The sequence below is a fragment of the Raphanus sativus genome, chromosome 1 (genome assembly GCF_000801105.2).
Source record: "Raphanus sativus cultivar WK10039 chromosome 1, ASM80110v3, whole genome shotgun sequence".
Taxonomy (NCBI): Eukaryota; Viridiplantae; Streptophyta; class Magnoliopsida; order Brassicales; family Brassicaceae; genus Raphanus; species Raphanus sativus.
In genome coordinates this window covers 14636705-14656121 of record NC_079511.1, presented here as the reverse complement: position 1 = coordinate 14656121, position 19417 = coordinate 14636705, and the positions used below count along the sequence as shown (strand labels likewise).

General features: G+C 31.8%; 2 protein-coding genes and 1 long non-coding RNA gene across 4 annotated transcripts; 1 reads left to right on the top strand and 2 right to left on the bottom strand.

The window, feature by feature from the left end:
* Nucleotides 1-846: 846 nt before the first annotated feature.
* LOC108846231 (protein indeterminate-domain 6, chloroplastic-like) lies at nucleotides 847-6103 on the bottom strand. Of its 2 annotated transcripts, XM_056986281.1 has the most exons (4): nucleotides 5978-6103; nucleotides 5671-5850; nucleotides 2032-2428; nucleotides 847-1817 (listed from the first exon to the last, which is right to left on the bottom strand). In XM_056986281.1, the coding sequence occupies exons 2-4, from the start codon at nucleotides 5822-5824 to the stop codon at nucleotides 938-940; spliced, it is 1431 nt and encodes a 476-aa protein (XP_056842261.1). In that variant the 5' UTR covers nucleotides 5825-5850; nucleotides 5978-6103; the 3' UTR covers nucleotides 847-937. The 2 variants fall into 2 exon arrangements, with proteins under 2 accessions (XP_056842261.1, XP_018474959.2); XM_018619457.2 differs by lacking the exon at nucleotides 5978-6103 and having other exon boundaries at nucleotides 5671-5940.
* LOC130495138 (uncharacterized) lies at nucleotides 2722-3725 on the top strand. The gene is made up of 2 exons (XR_008934405.1): nucleotides 2722-2910; nucleotides 3009-3725. It is a non-coding gene; the product is annotated as an uncharacterized LOC130495138 (long non-coding RNA).
* Nucleotides 6104-8947: 2844 nt separating the features above from the next.
* LOC108852638 (heme oxygenase 1, chloroplastic-like) lies at nucleotides 8948-10082 on the bottom strand. The gene is made up of 2 exons (XM_018626139.2): nucleotides 9554-10082; nucleotides 8948-9479 (listed from the first exon to the last, which is right to left on the bottom strand). The coding sequence occupies exons 1-2, from the start codon at nucleotides 9969-9971 to the stop codon at nucleotides 9055-9057; spliced, it is 843 nt and encodes a 280-aa protein (XP_018481641.1). The 5' UTR covers nucleotides 9972-10082; the 3' UTR covers nucleotides 8948-9054.
* Nucleotides 10083-19417: the final 9335 nt, after the last annotated feature.

The following is a 19417-nucleotide window of genomic DNA, read 5'->3' as shown; positions in this document are numbered from 1 at the left end:
ATTTAGACAAAATATTCCTTAAAATTTTGTAATTATAAATAAAATAGATTTTCTCAGAGAAAAGTAATGTTCATAAAGATAGAACACACAATTTTTATTTATATGTAATCTTAATTAAATATTTAGTTAAGATAACATCTTAATATAATGAAAATTTGCTATATTAAAAGAAGAAGTTTAATTCTTAACTTTAATAAATGAAAAGTATCATCTGTAACATAAAATAGAATTTACTAAAACTATTCAGTTTGGAGAAAAAATAAAAGAGTACCTAAAGCAAAATATTTTTGGATATTTCTGAACTTTGTATTGAATATTCAAAAATATATGATATTATACTTTTAATATTTTCATCTAGAAATATTTGTGCGAAAGCTAACACAAATATTTCGATCTGAAAATATTTGTACAAAAATGAACACACATATCCAAAAATAAATTGTACTTAAAATGACCAAGAACACAAATATGTCAAAAACATATTAAAATGGATGAGAAAATGTTTTATGTATATAATTTCGGATTTGTTTGGTTAATTTTAGATATTGAGTATTATCATATATCAGATTAAGATTTTTTTAATATCCTTTAGCTCAATACATGTTTGGTTATTTATACAGATCAGATCAAATTCGAATTTGAATATTTTAGATCAAATATGGGTTTCGAATTTGGATCAAGATTTTATGTCCAGCCATAAACCCACAGTTAAGAATCCATTAGAACCCCACTTCGAGATTCCAACCATGACAACATTATGAAAGAAACAAATTAAGAAAAAAACAACATGACTAAATTAACTGAAAACCCCAACTTAAATCATTACTAAAGAGATTAAGGTACTTTTCCATGCAATAGTTAACAATAACAAACGAAAGAAAACTTATTAATAATGTCTCCTATGAAACCCAACAACATATATTTTCATAAAATCATCTCAAGGGTTTCCAAATGGATGCTTTGGAGATGAAAACTTCAACTCAGTGTCCAGAGGATCTGGGTTACGACCACTGCTCACAATTCCTCCGTTAACACCAAGAAAATCAAAAGTGAACATATTAGCGCGTCCCATGCTAAGGTTGTTACCGAAATGAGGGCCAAAAACTTTACTATGGGACCAGCCTTGTTGATTTTTTGTCACAGGTACAGAGTTCACTAGACCATGAAGGTTTCCATTCTGATTTTTTCCAAATCCATTAACGACCACACTTGACAAAGATGTAGATGAAGAAGTTAACCCTCTTAGCAAAGCAGAATTATCGTTGTTGGCCGCACCCCCGGTGAAAAGAGCCTGATTAGAGTTCTTGGTGTTGTTCTGAAAATATCCAAGGTTAGTGCTGTTGTTGTTATTGTTTATCCTATCACCGAGCCAAGTCAAATCGCGCTGGCTTCTGAGAGTCTGATCGTTGTATGCCAACAATCCTTGGTTCGAAGAGCATTGCATGAGGAAGTTGGTTGGGCCGTGATTAGGGTTGGTGGGCTGAGGAACGAGCTTTTCAAACTTTTCGGAAGATGAACGGTTAAGATTGTATTCTGCAGCAGGAGGGGTTAAACCAGTGTTTGAGTTGTTACCGAATTGGTTGTGAGGGAGAGCAGAAGCAGCGCCGCAATAAAAGCCATGTCCGCCACGAGCAGAAAGATCACTGGCGTAAAAGTCTTGTTTTCCAAGAGCAGATGAAGCACCGCCATAAAAACAATGTCTACCACCACTTCCACCACCGGCTGCTCCCATTTCCGGGAAGCTCACCATAGGATTTATTGCTGACTCCTGTTTTAATGCATTACAGAATGTCTTGTGCGAATTGTAATCGTCTCTACTGCAATGCATCCCCAAAAATGGTCAATATTGCAATATATGCATATATCCACAAAATATATATACAAAAATTTAACAAAAATAAACAATAGTAAAACCACCATATTCATTTTGTAGAAGAAACCTTAAAAATCAAGAGCGTTGTGTTAAAATTCGAAGTAAAAATATTCAGAAAATTAGTGAACGAAACCAAGAAAGGCGGTATATGGTTTTACCTATTGAAGATGGTACCACAGTCACTTCGACACACTTTGGTACCACAAATCTTAGAGTGAGTTTTCCAATCATATTGAAGAGCATAACTCTTAGGACATTTCCCGCATTTCCACTTCTTCTCACAGTGTTTCCGGTAATAATGCTTCTTGATTCCGGTGAGGTCTCCGAGAGCACGTGACGGGTCATGGTGGACGCACGTGGGCTCCGGACAAATGTATACCTTGCTCCTCACTTCTTTTTCTGACTTTTGTTTCAGATTCCATGGAAGGTCATGTACTCTCCCGTGAAGCTGTAGATTCTGTTCCCGCTTAAATCCTTTGTTGCACACTTCACAGAGGAATCTGTTTGTCGTCATGATCGTCTTGGGAGATAACGCTATCACTTCAGCATCTGGATCTGTTCATTTAAAAATAAAATATTGATCACTAGAACAAAAACCATTAGTCAAGAGACAATATTATACAAGTTAATTGAATAGACTAGTAAAATCTTTATATATAAAGTTGGGTTTTTATCTCTCCTTGGGGGAATATCGCCACGTGGCACTCAGATTTTTCGATTTTTAAAGCTCTTTCTTAATGGACTTCGTGTTGTCTTAGAATGGGCTTGAGTGTGATGTTTTCGAATTGGGCTTGATATGAACGATTCGGGTTCAACATATATCAACTTAATTTTTTTAATCTCTTGGATACTCCGTCGTAAAGGTTCGTAATCATCGTCGGCAGAGTCAGAGCAGAGCAGGTATGTCTTTTCTTATGGTTTCAACGCACCAACGAAAGAAATCAGGAGACGTTACGCAAATTCGTCGAGTCCAAACGTCGTATTTAATGCCTTCATTAACAATATCTATCCACTCCTCTCACGATCTCTCATTCAATGTATCTCTCATTATTTTAATTGAATGAATCTTTCATAAATATGCAAGTCTCATACTCTGCAAATCATCACTTCAATCGTTGCATTTCCAAACTTCCAGAGACAAAAATGGATACTTTGCTATCTTCCTCGCTGATTTGAAAGCATGATGTTAAGGAAAAGATCATACTTATCAGATGAGTCCTTTAACAGCCTTATGAATACACTCTTGGAATAGTTTGCTAACTTGAGTATTCTTCATTTGCTGGTGATCGCTAAATTAGTTAAACTTTCATGAGTCGGATCCTACTTATCTGTTTCATATTAAACGTGGCGTTGAAAAAATCTTTTATATGTTCTCTCTCAGGTCTGTCATGTATGCAGAAATACTCTTTATAGATAAAAGACTTGATTGCAGTGTTTAAGTGTTTATAGATAACTGATCGTCACTGTTTTTGTTTGTCCAGGTGGTTTCATCTTCTTCTTATGATCAGAACGATGAAATGCTTGACGATGAGATTCAAGGAGAAGAAGCTTCAGAACCTTGTCTTGCTGGAAAGAGAAGAAAAGAAACTGAAAGATCAAGCTCTGTTCTTCTACCAAAACCAACGAAATTAATTGCTCATAGAGTAAAGGTATGGGAATTATTTATCCAAGAAGAGGATGATCCTACGAAAAGCAATTGTTGTTTCTGTGAATTTTCAGAAGTTGCAAGTAGGACTTAAAACACGTATTGTTCGTATTCTCCACGTGAAGGAGCTTAATGTATTTTGGTTCCATTTTGTATTTGATTCAGCTTGAGTTGCAATATGTGTTTGTTCAAGACTTTTAGATGCAAGTTGCTTTGTCATCTCTGTTATGGTTGTAAACTTGTAAAATGATCATCTTTGATCACTAAGTTTTAGGACAACGCAAGTTTGAAACGAGTGTGTTTGAAACTGAATATCGGTTTGAAAATTTGAACAATGAGTACAATGATTTCTATATGTTTTTTTTTTCTTGACAAGGATTTTCTTGAATATATTAAATAATGTTACAAAGGAAAAAGTTGAGAGAACCATCTACTCAGCGGAAAAAAGAAACACCAACTACAATGCAAAAACCAGGAGGAGATTCATCTCCCAAACATGGTGTTGGATCAGTAAAAACATTAGTTGGGCGTAATGGTCTAGAAACCAGACAATGTACTGGAAGTCACACCCGTCCAAATTTGAAGAAATGGAGCACGAGATGAGTTAAGAGTAGACAGAGTATCTCTTTCGTAAAAATTAACAAAGCTCAAAGTTCACTTTCGTTCTAAACAATAAAAAAATATAGCAATAGAAAAATAAAATTATTTGAAAAGTACATCTAAAGAATTAGTAAAACTTATAAGAACAATAATACAATGTTCAATTATTTTAAATATCTAAATCAACAAAGTATAATTTTATAAGTCATATGATATCTATTTTCAGTATTATTAGCATTCACACTCTAACAATTTAAACTTCGTTTTATAATTTATATTTTGTGAAAATCGATAGATATGTATCTATACTATTATTTACGAAATGGTTTTTCGCATTCAAGCTCTCACTTTAAGAATTAGAGTAATTAATATTGATTATACTCTTAATAGTTTTTATATATAGTTAAAAACGACCTTTGTTAACAATATTAGATTTCGAAAAATAAGACAATTTTATATATTGTGTTGTTATCTTGAAATAATATTTTCTATTATAGTTAAATATTGATTAAGAAATACATTTATATAAAGACAAAGGTATTTTATACATTTTAATATGTGAGTGCTTTTAAAAATTTAACAAAATAATAAACATATATTTTTAGTGAAATTTTTTCATATATAAATAATTTTATGTTCAACTTAAATTTTTTGAAAACATAAATAATAATTTATTATTTTTGTTTCTGAATTAATAAAATATAAATTAACAAATATTCGTAAAAAAAATTTTGCCCGCATGTGTGAATAAAATACTTAATTACATATTTTAAAAGTAATATAATAGATTAAATTAAATTAAAACTTATATAAGAAAACCCGGGCGTAGCCCGGGAAAACCACTAGTGTTGAATAAAGTACATGAATTACTAAATCATTTAATCTAATCATATACAATGATGATAATCGTAGTTCTTCATTGCCTTTTTATTATTAATGGAAGTTTGGGCTTTAAAAATCATTAATCTCCCATAGGCATAAAATCCTCTATTGAAATCGTTTCTTTTTAAATCTAATTCAAAAATAAATCATTTATTATATGTATATTTATTAAAGAATAGTATATTTTCATAGTTATAATTGATAAAAATATATGTAATTCATATTTTATGTTTTTCAAAACAATGTAACTAATATTTTCTAAGAAATGGTTTTTTCTTAAAATGTTCTTTTTGGGTTAAAAGATATCGCAGTGTAAATCTAACATATACACATTTGTCTCGCATATAATAACTTAACCTGCACTTGCAGTCGAATAAATCTGTCGATCTGCATCCACTTTGCAGCAGATCAGATAGGACAGATCTTGCAAGTTGTGACTTATATTCCCAGATCTAACTACCAAGACATTAACAGCACCTTTTTTGAAACACTTCGATTTAAATTATAATGATTGAGAATGATTACATATAAAAAGTAAATTGATGATAAAGTTCTTATCCTTTTTATTTCCTCCTATAAGGAAATTCTTCACTGATGCTAATTCATTCCTTTTGAAATTTGAAACACACACATATATGTATAACAACAAACATAAATAAGAAGTACTCACTTGGATATCCATGTTGGTTTCTTCGATTTTTTGGTGGTGGTGGCGAAACAACGGTGTTGGATTGTTGGATCATCGTCAGCGCCGACTCTTTAGGGTTAACGTTGTTTGCTCCGATGGCGAGGAGGGGTAAAGACTGAGTGTACAATGAAGACATCTTTTCAGGATATGCTTTTGCTTACTCTACATAGAAATTACAACAACAAGATATAAATTCAAAGGTATTAAGAGGATGATGAAGAAACACGCCATATGTAAAAGTATAGAGTAAATATACAAATAAACACACCTCAAAGGAAAAGAAAATTACCTCTATGTTATTCTCTCTTTATCTTGCTTTTGATGTGTTTTTTTAATGATTGGGATTTAGTCATACAATCTCAAGATATATATCTACAGTCAATTTAGATAATAAGGAAAGAAATCTAATACTTTTTTGGAACAAAAGGCTATTCAACTCGGATACGTTTCTACTATGTAACGTAGGAAAAACAGCAAATTAGTACCTTAGATATGGTTATATTATCTCATTGATCCCCAAACTATTTGACTGTGCGATTTGAAATCTGAAATAATTATAAATTCGAATTTAGTACATGAACTTTAAAAAAAAACCTTTTAAATGCATGAAACCGACAGTGTGTCGGTAACATGCTGAGGTGGACAGGTTTTTTTGCTGAGTTGATTTTTTATTTTATTTTAAGCGACGTCATTTCATAACAGAATAATAATAATAAACACAAAAAATAGAGGTAACTTTGGGTCGAACCGGGTTCCATACATTTGCACAAGTGGTCAATGATGCAATGAAAGTTTATGGAACCCGGGTTCGACCCGTGTTATTTCATTTTTGCTTTATTTATTTATTTATTTATTATATGAAGTCGTCTAAATTAAAAAAAAAAGAAAACTTAGCAAAACAAACAGGTTGACTTCAACATGTTACCGGAACGTTGTCAGTTTCATATATTTAAAAGCTTTTTATTCAAAGTTCATGTATTATATTCATATTTATTATTACTTCAGATATCAAATCGCACGGTCAAACAGTTTGGGTATCGATTAGAAAATATGATCCTAGTTGAGTTACTAGTCATCAATTTTCCGTGTAACCTAAGTTTGAAAAGTTTGCCATACAATAGTAGAACTAACTATAGTTTGATTTTTTTTATTACAATTTTATTCATAGTTGTTAATTTTCATAAAATTATTCTTTTTAAATATGTTGCTCATCATTTGAGATTAAGTCAAACTTCATAAACTATTTAAAGAAATTTGAAAACAATCTACTGTTCATATTGAAACGAAAAATACCAACAGCCCGCAAAAGATGAGTTTTGGAGTTACAGTCCAATGTCAACTTAAAATGTAGAAACCCGTAATTGAAGAGAGAAGTCAAGATTGAACACTGCAAATCATTTTGTGTGCAAGCTATGATTTTCACTCAACAAGACATAAGAGGCTAGGGAGGAAGATATTGTAGTACCGTACCTGCTAATGAGTGGGAGCAATAGAGAACCAAAAGACTAAGCATTTTTAGGTCAGATGTGGATTGTCTGATCTTATGGCTTCAAATTTATTTCCTTAGAACTGCATCAATTTGTCTGACTAGAGAGTGAATGCAATACTTGATATCTCGTTCCATAGACTGTAGACAATGCCCTTCTATAACAAAAGTATGAGAAATGTCGAGTGTTTGCCATCTTAATTTCACTCCAAAAACCAGACTGTTGCATTCCAAGTAAGTGAAGGAGGATGGCACCCACATCGTAAACAAATTGTTCTCAGAAGATCGGCGGAGTGAAACAAAAAAAATATGTAGTCAATTCATTTTCTAAATTGCAGAGGAGGAAAGCCGACAAATGTTCAAACCCCAACTAATGTGATCCCTAGTAGGGAATCAATCTAATTTCAACAACGATCATAGAAAATTATGTATAGGAATGCTTGTACTACACCAAATGACCTGATCGATCAAGACCCTAAAGTAGATGATGGCCGAACAAGGTTATAGACCTCCCCTATAAAGGACATGTCCAAAACTTTTCTGTTTATTGACCTCTCATAGAATTCTTCAGTTTCATTGAATTGAAATGTCGCCATAAAAGACTGGAGGCGGAAAAAGTTATCAGGCCTAGCAGGAGGGAGGATCCACCACCCTCCATCATGATGAAGATCCCTCAGCTAACAGTCTATTGGAATTCCAAATATGGATGTCAATCGTGATCATAGGCAGAAATATAGGCTACAAAAAGTGACCAATTATCCCATCCAAACCAACAAGAAGATATATTACTAACTCGAACCTTAATCCATTGGTAAACTATATCTTTCTTCTTCAGCAGTTTGTTATATATCCAAGAGTATAAGTTTCTCTTGTTAAAAATCAAAAATTAGATAATGCTTACTGTAAAACTTCCTCATGAGACAAGACTACCAATATAGAACCAGATTGAGAGATATATATGAGCTACAAAAGTTTTAGCAAGCTTTCTGAATTTCATTGGTTTAAACTTTTGATACTGAATCCACCATCACTTTTAGACTTGACAATAGATTCCACCATTGTGGAATACTTATCGTATAAGATTCTCTCCCATAAAATGCATAAAATGTGATAATCATTGATCTGATTATATCTGTACACCTTGCTGGGAGAACAAATGTTGAAGTCCAGAAATAAACTATACCTGCAACCACTGAGTTTGTCATTTGAGACTATCCAAAAATACAAAAATTTCACTGACCAACAAGAAATCTTAGCTTTGATGCGCTGAAGCGTGGCTCATAGTTTCCAGTTTCCATTTCTACGTACAAAGAGGTATACCAAGATATCTGACCGGAGATTACCATGAGAAATACAAGTCGCGAAACATAGTCTTAATGAATTCCTCAGATAGTCAGTGATGCATAACATCATTGATTAGTTATAACTAGGTGCTGTTGATGCTCCATTGACATTTTCTTAGAGCAACTTTATCGCAAAAATCTACTTGGATTTTTTTTTACTGATTTAAAAAAAAGAAATAAAAAGGGAAGCAATCGCGGGTCGAAATGTGTCGGTGGGATCCACAAACAGTTGAAAAAACTCACAATAAACGGTTCTTATCTCGCAACTTTTTTATGGGTTTTACAAAAATGTGGAGCCCACCTACTATCTTTTCTGAAAAACCCTTTTAAAAACTAGGGATAATGGTGCTTGTCATTTAACTTAGTACCCCTAGCCTATTTGAGCCATAATTGAGACAAGAAAATAGTTGTTTTTTTAACATAGTAAACAGGTCTGAAACAAAGAGTTTAATTACAAACAAAAGAGATACATATATTAGTTATAACAAAGGAATATAAACACTTGAGCAGGATTTTCAAGAGAGAGTGAGAATCAAATCAGGACAATATGAGACGAAGTATCTCACCAGAATACTTGAATGATTTATCGGTCTCTTCCAGACAATGATTCTTTTCTTCTCTTGTCCACTCCTCGGCAACTTTATTCAGTTTTTCCCTCACGTTCTGCAACAACTGGGAAAGCTCGCCGTCCCACTTGTAGAACTCAAGTTCTCTACCTTCGAGTATTCTCTCCGCTACCTTTCTCCCAATCATTCGGCCGCCGGCACTGTGGGCGAAGTAGATGTTGTAGAAGTGACAAATGAATGCTTGAGGATCCTTTTCTGCTAAATCCTTTAGATACTGAGAGTATGTTTTACCAAGTGCAGTTGGTTTTGGAATCTCGTAACCTTGTTCCTTGAACCACTCCAAATCAATGGCTAGTTTCTCTGACCTTTCCAATCCTGTGTTCTTGAATTCAGCATCTACAAGAGAAAAAAAAAAAAAAACAGTTTAGTATTCAAAATTTCAAACTAACATTTAAAAAACAAAAACTTACAAGTAGGGGAAGTGGCTTCTTCTTCAAGCGTGTCATAAACCAATTTAGTATCCACCAAAAACCTCAAGTAACCATCGACAGTGGGTTCCCATAGAGAGACAGGACGCTCTTCTGGAGATTTGGTCTCTTTCTCTCCTTCCTTGGCTTGCTCTTTCGTGTGAAGTTTCATTGCCACAAACCTCATCTCCTCCACAAACCCTTTCGATTCTCCTGGATACCTCTTTTTCTGCTTCTCTGATGCCGCCGTCGTAGATGATGCAATCACCACCGACCTCTTGTTCATGGACATCCTTAGATTCTGAATCCCAGGGCGAGAGAGAAGTAGTGGGTTTGGTGGGGAAATGGCGATTTGGAATCTGGTGAGTTGTGGGTTCTTGAAGATGGTTAGGGATGGAGAGATCGGATCTAAGTAAGCCATAGTTGATAGAATAAAGTATTTGGTTTCAGAAGGAGGCACGCAATGTGTTGCGTTTAAGAAATAGAGAAAGAGAGAGGGACACACAATCCCCCAATTGAATTTTTAAAATATAGCAATCCCAATTAATTGTTGTAAATTCCAAGTTAAGAGTTTGTGTCTTCATTTTAAAAGTTGCCATTTTATATATGTGTTTCCAACCTTCAGCTCTAAAAAGTATCAACTTTAAAAGTTCCGTATTTTCATCTAAAATGATATATTAGTTTTCAGATTATTTTTTTCAACATTAGTTTTCAGATGTTAAATATCCCAACAAGTGTCTTTGTATAATTATTTGTTTCAAGAGTTGTGTATTAGTTAGTGTAAAAAAGTCATTTTTCTACTATAAAAGAAAAATTAGATTTTTAGTTTTTAAAATCTTAATTAATGTGAAAATTTGTGAATTATAATTAAGTTGAAAGGTTGTGTTCTTATTCTTTTATATGTGTGTTTCCAACATGTAACACTAAAAAGTATCAATTTTAAGAGTTGTGTCTTTCATTTAAAATGATATATTGGTTTTAAGATGTTGTTAAATATCCCAAAAAATGTCTTTGTACAATCTCAAAATTTTTTTGTACAATTTAATGTTTCAAGAATTGTGTATTAGTTAGTGTTAAGAGTCATGTTTTTTCTGTTGTAAGAGAAAAATTAGACTTTTAAAATAGCTAAGACGTCTTTCTATTAAAGTTGTTTTTTTAATTAAACTGTTTTAAAATGATGTATATTTTCAAAATATATTTTTAATATTATCATTTTAAAATAATTATTTTTAAATTGAAAAGTTATGATTATTCATATAAGTATCATTTCAAAATAACTACCTTTAAATTAAAAAGATACGACCATTTAAATTGAAAAATTGTGACTATTTATATATATATATATATAATATATATTATTTCAAAAAGAACTACCTTTAAATTGAAAATCCTTTAAAAATATGCATTTTTAAAATAAAATAATAACACATATTTACACAAAAAATTAAAATTCTAAAATATATAAAACTTTATAATAAAAAGACTCATTATTATTCATTATTTTGACAGTCTCTTAAAATTCAACTAATTTTTAACATGAAAAGATAAATCTTTATGAGAAGACACTTTCTCATACAATTTAAAAATATCTTAAAAGCTAATGCAATGTTTAAAACTAGAAGACATATATTTCGCATGTTAAATGTCTAAACAGTTTTTTAATCATTTTGTGTCTTTTCATTATAACATCAAAGATTATGTTTTTCATTCTTTTATTATTTTTTGTAACACAAATCATTCTTTTATTTTCTAAATATTAGTTTTAAGAGTTGCAACTTTTCATAAACAATAGATGCAATTTTTCATGTCAAATACTAATAAAATGTAAAAAAAATTATATAAAAGAATCAAAGAGATTTTATTTCTACGTATTTTTTTTTTCAAAAAGGCATTCAAATTTAAAAATAAAGAACATACAAGAGTATGGTTTTGACAACCATAAGTTTGAGAAAGTACGATGATACAAGTCTCATATCCAGCCAAACTTTAGCTTAGAAAGAAAAAACTTATGATACATAAGCTTAGTAAGATAAGATAATGATGAAAAACTTAAGGAGTTGGAAGATGGTATCCACGGCCTTAATGACCACGTCTACCCTTTCTTCGAACTGTTTCCCATTACATATCTTGATATTTTTGGAGTGGTTTGATTGGCCTTCCACCTCTTGACATGTTAAGGTTTGCCGTAGCTTCATTCATAAACCCATCTCCATCATCTCACTCAATTGATTGATCAATGTGAATTTATTTTTACATATTAATACATTGAATTTTAGATATAACGCAATTGTGAATATTTAGTTAATGTTTTGATGTTTTGTGATGATATTGTTGATCTCCTGCCAATCTCCGATTTGTGGCACTGACACCTCTTGCCTCCGAACGTTCAGTGACCAAGCCCGTGATTCCTTTCCACCATTCCTTCATGTCGCCGTGAATGTTTGCTTACGGTTTAATGCGTCGGTTCGTCTTGTTCTAACCAAACCACACATGAGAGTTAAGTAACATCTATCTATCTAACTATCTATATATGTAAAGTAGACTTTTACCTCTTCTTGTGACATGTAGAAGAGGGATTTGATGACACATGTTCTCATGTATTTTGTTTTTACATTTTAGGTCTTTCTTCTTTTACATTACTATAATTTGGTCTAATACTTTGTAATTGTGCATTTTTCTTCTTTGATTGGTCCCAAAATTTCTAATTGTAACTTTAACCCATATTTCACACAAATGAATCTTAAATACAATTCATCATATATAATCTTTCTCGCAAAAACCATCATCAAGAAGTTTGATAATCTATATTATAGTCACTAAAATTCAAGATAAATGAAGAAATAAGCAAAATAATATAAATATATTTTAAATATTTAATTTATTCACAGCTAAAAGTAACATTTTATTATCTTTTACTATTTTCTATTATTTCATTTACAAATTATATATTTATTTATACTATTAAAGCAGGATCATATTTCTGTTTTTTACTAAAAATACCATTTTCTTTACTAACATTTCATATTTCATTAAGGGCAATCAAATAATATTAATAACACATCTATATTGGATCTTATTTTTATCCAGTCCACTGCCCACATCATATCTCTCTTGGGCCATTTGGGCCGATTAAGAAATCAGATCCAATTCTTATTTTTTCTCCAAGTTCAAATAATTTCTTTTCAATCATTCTTAATATTTTGTGTAGTGAACAAAAATTAATCACTTAATTATTATTTTTTTTAATATAATTTAAGCATTCATAAAAATTGAATTTTTCATTGAAAAGTATAAATTTTTATTAAAAGTATATGATTTTTATTTAAAAAATTAACCACATAATAAAATTAATTTATAGAGTTATACCAACTTAATTCATTAAAATAAAGTTTAATTTTCTAAACATAAATACTCACTAGACCTGGATTTTCGGGTACCCATTGGGGTACGGGTCGGTTCTTTCGGGTATCGGGTTTTTCGGGTTTTGAAATTAAACCCCATTCGAATATTATAAAATGTTGGGTCGGATTCGGGTCGGATCTTTCCGGGATCGGGTGGGTTCGGTTCTCATGCATGAGAACCTGAAAAATAACCAAATAACCAAAGTATCTAAAACGGGTTCGGTTATTTGTACTCAAAGTAACCAAAGTATCCGGTTAGGTTCAAATTTATGTATCCAAATTACTCAAAAGTAACCAAAAGTGACCAGAAATATCCATTCTATACAGTTTTTTGGATAAACTTTTATCCAAACTATCATATTTTATCCAAAAATACTCAAAAGTATCGAAAATAACTACTATAGTTAACTTATAATATTAATTTAAAATATTAAAATAATTATAAATATAATTATGACATATATTTTTAGATATATATTCACATTTCAGATATCTTCGGGTACTCATTCGGTTCTCGGTTCGGGTCGGGTTCAGGACCGATTCTTCGGATATAACAATTTAAAACTCTTTCGAATATTTATCCCGAGTCTGATCGGGTTTGGAACCCTGGTTTTCGGGTTGGTTCTTCGGGTCTGGATATTGTGCTCAGGCCTATACTCATTTAAAATGAAACACGATAAAAAAAATAAAAAGCTTAAATCTTTTATAAAAAAAATATATGAAAATATGATATTTACTAAATATTTGTCAATTTAAAAAAAAAATAAAGGAAAATAAACCCGCGCTTTGAAAGCGCGGGTCAAAATCTAGTTTTACTATTAAAATTAAAAAATAACCTAACTAAGAAGAAGAAACTAAAGTACTTTATATAATCTAAACCTAAAACCTCCAAAAATCATAGAGAAAAGTAAAATATCATAGTAACACTAACTCAATAAAGATCGAGAGTTGAAAGGAAATCAAGAACGCAAATTAACTTACCTCAAATTATCATAGAGTGTTTTGACCCTAATATACATAGGTCAAAAGGGTAGAAAGATAACAACTGAGAGAAAACAATATCCCAAACATAAAAGAATGTGACCAAATACAAACCGTAAAGAACCAAGAAAACGGATCAGAGATTGAATAATCACCGAACTATAGTCACCATGAAGCAAGAAAATACATGCCTAAATCACTGGAAGCACAACCACCAGCACCTTACAAACTAAACAAGCACAGACAAGGGAAGCAGAGGAAAAAGAAAAACAACCTGAGGAAGGGAAAATGGATGCCAATCACCGAGAAAAAAAGAGCCCAAGCTTAAGACCAAGAACAACTTTTCAAGCCCATAGTGTATACACGGAGGAAAACACTATCCACACCTGGAGTGGCAAACATGGTGTAAGGGAGAACCACCAGAAACGCAAGCAGCAATGAAAGCTACAACGAGATGAGAGAACATAGGTGAAAGGGGAGACGAAACGAATTAGCAAATAGTGGAATCGTTCTTGAGTTATGAAAGAGAGCATAGAAACAAATCACCAAAAACCATATTTTGAAAACCCAGACGAACGGGGACTATCAACGGCAAGCCAACGACGAAGAAGATAACATCAAAGATGACTAAACTCTGATCCAACCAACGAAATGCAGTCCTTAGCTGAAATCTAAAGAAGAAGCAGAGCAGTTAACCAGAACAACCTATAATGATGTGAGAAACAACCGCTGGAAACTCAGAAACCTGATCTAAACAAATATCAGATGATTAACAAACCCTTTCATTCATTCAAATAAAAAAAGCTTCACAGAACAAAAGAAAAACAAGTCTGACAGAAAATTAATGAGAAACTCTAAAGTGGGAGACTTCAAAGTCGAGAGCTCCATGTTGATAAGCAGATTGCACTAGTGTCGATCGACAACACCTGTTGAGCAGCGACCGACACCCACTGCCGAGCAACGATTTCCACCCTCGTCAGAGCAACGATCGACACAGCCTGCTGAGTCCGTAGGATCTCGACAAAATGCAAGCATCACCTGATGATACTCTGATTACGATTGTTATTGCACCCCGACCCCAATATCTCGACCGTGATTGCCGAGCACCGATCAACACTGACTATGCCAATCGATACCCATCTCATACAAGGCCGACTGTTGATTGGAATCAATAACCGAACTATGGTCGACGAACTCCCAAATATGATGCACCAGAACCAGTTGTCTTCAAGGAGGCTGATGATGGAGTGATTCCTAATGGAATAAGGAGGAGAAACAAGATTCCTAAGAATCTAAGGATTTACCAAGAGATACTTGCGGATACATGTAGATAAACCATTGATGAGACCTACTACACTTACCGCATCTACATGTTTTTCAGGGAAAGAAAGGAAATAGAGGAGGACATCAAGTAAATGTTCTTCAAAGTCAGAGCACTGCAGAAGAGAAATGCGAAGCTGACAAAGGAAGGTGATCTTGGATTTTTTTTGTCCCATGCACTGTTGCAGGAAATGTTTACTAGAATGCACTCTATGATTCATGATCTTTAGTGATTATTATGCCTAAGGCTATGGCAGATCATTTGTGATTAAGGATTGAGCCTTCTAGAGATTCCTTCACCTTTGTGGACTGCTCTAAGGTGAATTCAGGAGGACTAATCAGAGACCAAAAGGTAGTAGTTGGTAACTCTGTGATCCCTATCAATTTTCATGTCATGGAAATTCCAAATGGATGGAATATATCTCTGTTACTTGGGAGAGCCTTCATGGCTACTGTACGAGCTGTCTGCAATATGCATAAGAACAAGTGGTGTCTCACATTTGTTGATACAGAAGTTTTTTATGACCATGTCCATGTCCCAATAGATCACATGTCCTACATTGGACTGGGTGATGACCCAGGATTCGTGGCACTATGCTGTTGTGGCTATGACCACTCCTTACGAAGAAATTTTAGCATCGATCAACACCCAACCTCTAGCGTCGATTGATACGACTTCGAATTCAGAACAGCTCGAAGCATTAACACTCAAAGCTAGTACACATCCCAGACGTCTTACACGAAAGTCTTCTAGAATTTATTCTGAGATTATGGTCAAACCTTGGTTACCGTAGAAGAGTTCTGTGTAAGTCGTATGCCGGAAGACTTACATGGAAGTCGTCTAATTAAAATTAAATATTTTAGTTTTATTTTTAATTGCAAAAGTAACCTTAGACGAGTTATAAGGAAGTTGTCTAGTTAAATATAATATTAAGTTTTATTTTCTTGTGGAAGTAAATCTTCTAGAAAAAGTTAAATTTCTGATACAATTTGTTCAGTTGTAAAACTAACATGTTTATCCTAGAAAAAGTCTTCTCTAGTATTTTCGAATTTTTTTCAAAAATAAAAGTAAGTCAATATTTACAAAGTAAGACTTTAGAGTAGACTTCTCTCGAAGTCTTCATTTGGAAATTTTCAATTACAAAAATAATTTATATGGAAGATTTCCTAGAAGACTTCCGTCTAAGTAAATGTGTAATAAACTTTCATTATCTATAAAATTAAAAAGGCTTTTAATATTTTCTTGTTAAATTCATGTATATTAGTCGTATTGGGGATCTTGAATGATATTCATAACTTAATTGTTGATAATTATGAGGTTACCTGCGTTCATGTTTATTAATGTTTCTAGTTAATGAGAGAAGAAGTTTTCTGCGTTCGTTTTTGTAAAACTTGTATTTTTAACTTCAAGATATATTTTTAACTATGAAAGTGTTAAATAACTTTGAGAATATCAAATCTTATGGTTTAATGTGCCTAAGATCATAAGATATATTTTTACTTTCATGAAATTTAAAATTTCAATTTTCACTTAAATTTTGAGTTTCTCGTTTAAAATTAATTTTCCGCTTAAATTTCCCGCTTATATTTGAATTTACCATTTAAAATTTCTCTCTTGAAATATAAGTCTTCTGGGAAGTTTTCTGAGACGTTTTCCGAGAAGACTTCCTAGAAGTCTCTAAAAAGACTTCCCAGAAGACTTCTAGTGAAAGTGTTATATCTTTTAACTTATGTAATGTTTGATTTTTTGAATTAGAATAATGTTTCTTGAGAAGTTGTATCCTTTAGTTGTAATAAATTTGACTAACTTTGTGTTAGTGAGTTTGGCTATTGAAGTTGTATCAATAACTTCAATGATGTCAAATACTTTTTGCAAGATAATATTGTAGACATGAATGTATTTACCAAATCTTTTCATTAATATTTCTTCGAATTTACAAAAGAATTCATAACTAAAATAGCATATGCACATGCAAATCACAAAACAGACTAAAAAAAAATTAGTAGAGATCATTCCTCCACATAGACAAACTTGGGAGAAGACTGTCAAAAAATTCCAGAAGGTCTTCTAACGCATTATATGTTAAAAGACTATCGAGAAGATTTGCCATAAGTCTTCCAAAGTCTGACTCAGATCTGAAAAACCAACAAATCTATAAATCTTCAAATGTGTTCAAAAGGAGAAAATGAGTGGGAGATGAGATAGATCTACCTTAATGAACACAGAAAAATACATATCCAAAAAATTAGATCTACCTTTAAAAGAGTGGAAGATGAGAACCATATGATAAAAAACCTACAAAATAAGATAAATTAGTAAGAAAGACACGAGACAAAAAATGAAAAATTGATATATAAAGTTTGGTGTTATCAAGTTCAAAGAGATGCTGGAGATTTTAGTTTGAAAAAAAAGTAAGAGTTTTATGCAACAAAAGGTTACTAAATAAAGAAAAATCAGACACGGTAACTTACCAAAATGTTCAGATCTATTATGAAAGAGAAGACATTGGAGAAGACTACATCAGAAGACTTTGAGGAAGTCTTCCATGAAGTCAAAAGACTTTTTAGTGCATTATAATTTACAAGAATTCCGAGAATACTTCCTAGAAGTTTTCCAAAGTCAACTCAAATCTGAAAAACCTGCATATCAAATTCAGATCTGAAAAACATGCATATTCAAAAACGTTTAATTGGCTTTAAAACAGAGAAAATAAGTGGAATATTAGATAGATCAACATTTATAGAAAACACAAAAATACATATACAAAATTTATATGTTTACTTTTAAATGAGTGGAGGATGAGAACCATGTAATTAAAAACTTGCGAAAACAAGATATATTAGTGAGAAAGACATGAGATAAAAAATGAAGAAATTGATATAAAGTTTAGTAGTATTTTCTCAAAGAGATTAGAGAAAGGTTAGAGAGTTTTGGAGTGAAAAACATTACATTTTTGTTGGAGCCATTTGAGAAGAATAGAGAAAATGTGTAAATTTTCTTTATATAATGAGACAAAATTTTCTAATTGTGTTAAATATTTTCGATTCTGAAGACTTCCTGGAAAGCTTCTAACGTAAAAAAAACACAGGAAGACTTTGTCGAAATCGTCTAGACCCTAAATATAAACTTTGAACTGAAATAACTAACTAAATAGAAACAAATAATTCAATAAACTTAAATTCAATTTAAAAGGTTTTTAATATACACAAAATTAAACACGTATAACTCAAAATTATTTTTTTCAAAAAAAATATTAAGCTTCCAAAATCTAACCCTAAGAATATATACAATACTACAACATATGTTGCCAAACACTAAACCAAAAAAATACTATGACTCACTACATTCACTCATCTATGTTAAAAACAATCCAATTTTACTATATCTTAATTTACATCATTTATAGTTATTTATAATTACATGATTTCAATTTTTCCCCCACAAAATAATTTTTTATAAAATTTATAAACTATTTTTAAGATCATAGAAGTCTTGCAGAAGACTTTCTCGGGTTATGTTCGTAAAATGAATTTTGATTTTTTATTTGGTCATAAGGCGTTGGTTGTAATTTCACGAGACTTTTATGTTAGTTTTGCATTTGATTGAAGTTTGGGTATATTTTTGTATTTAGCAAATTTCCCTATCTTATCTTCATAAAATTTTATTCATATAGATTTTAGTTTACTTATTTATATTTGAAAATCAAATTTTATCATAAAATACAGTTTTATAAAAATTTAATTTTCAATAAATAAATATATGAATAAAAATAATTCCCCTCTTTCAGAATGCAACTCAAAACTAGTAATCATTTAAACTCATTCAGATATCTCACAAACTAAATCGAGCTGGATCATTAAAATCTCATTTGATAATTAAACCTATAAAATGTAATTCCTGCTCATGACACCCCTATTGATTATGTACGATTTTGATTCCAACATCCACCATTCCAGCTCGTAGGTGACCGGATATTATTCTCAACCATACTCACCAGCTATCTTCACGCCAAGAAATTAGCCGGCGTAGCCTCGGGCCTAAGTTTTCCGTCACATTTTTTATGTAATATTATTAAGACATATTAGAATAAATCTTTCTCTTCAAGGAACCATAATACGAAGAGTAATGTTAAAGCTGGAGACTGACATTGGACAGTTCCTCTTC

What these genes read in the sequence shown, in the direction of transcription:
- LOC108846231 (XM_056986281.1), bottom strand. Translation starts at nt 5,824, where the DNA reads ATGTCTTCATTGTACACTCAGTCTTTACCCCTCCTCGCCATCGGAGCA. An exon ending in AAACCAACATGGATATCCAA is followed by an intron (nt 2,429 to 5,670) that starts GTGAGTACTTCT and finishes TTAAATGAACAG; the next exon opens with ATCCAGATGCTGAAGTGATA. An exon ending in TGTGGTACCATCTTCAATAG is followed by an intron (nt 1,818 to 2,031) that starts GTAAAACCATAT and finishes GATGCATTGCAG; the next exon opens with TAGAGACGATTACAATTCGC.
- LOC108852638 (XM_018626139.2), bottom strand. Translation starts at nt 9,971, where the DNA reads ATGGCTTACTTAGATCCGATCTCTCCATCCCTAACCATCTTCAAGAAC. An exon ending in AGAAGCCACTTCCCCTACTT is followed by an intron (nt 9,480 to 9,553) that starts GTAAGTTTTTGT and finishes TTTCTCTTGTAG; the next exon opens with ATGCTGAATTCAAGAACACA.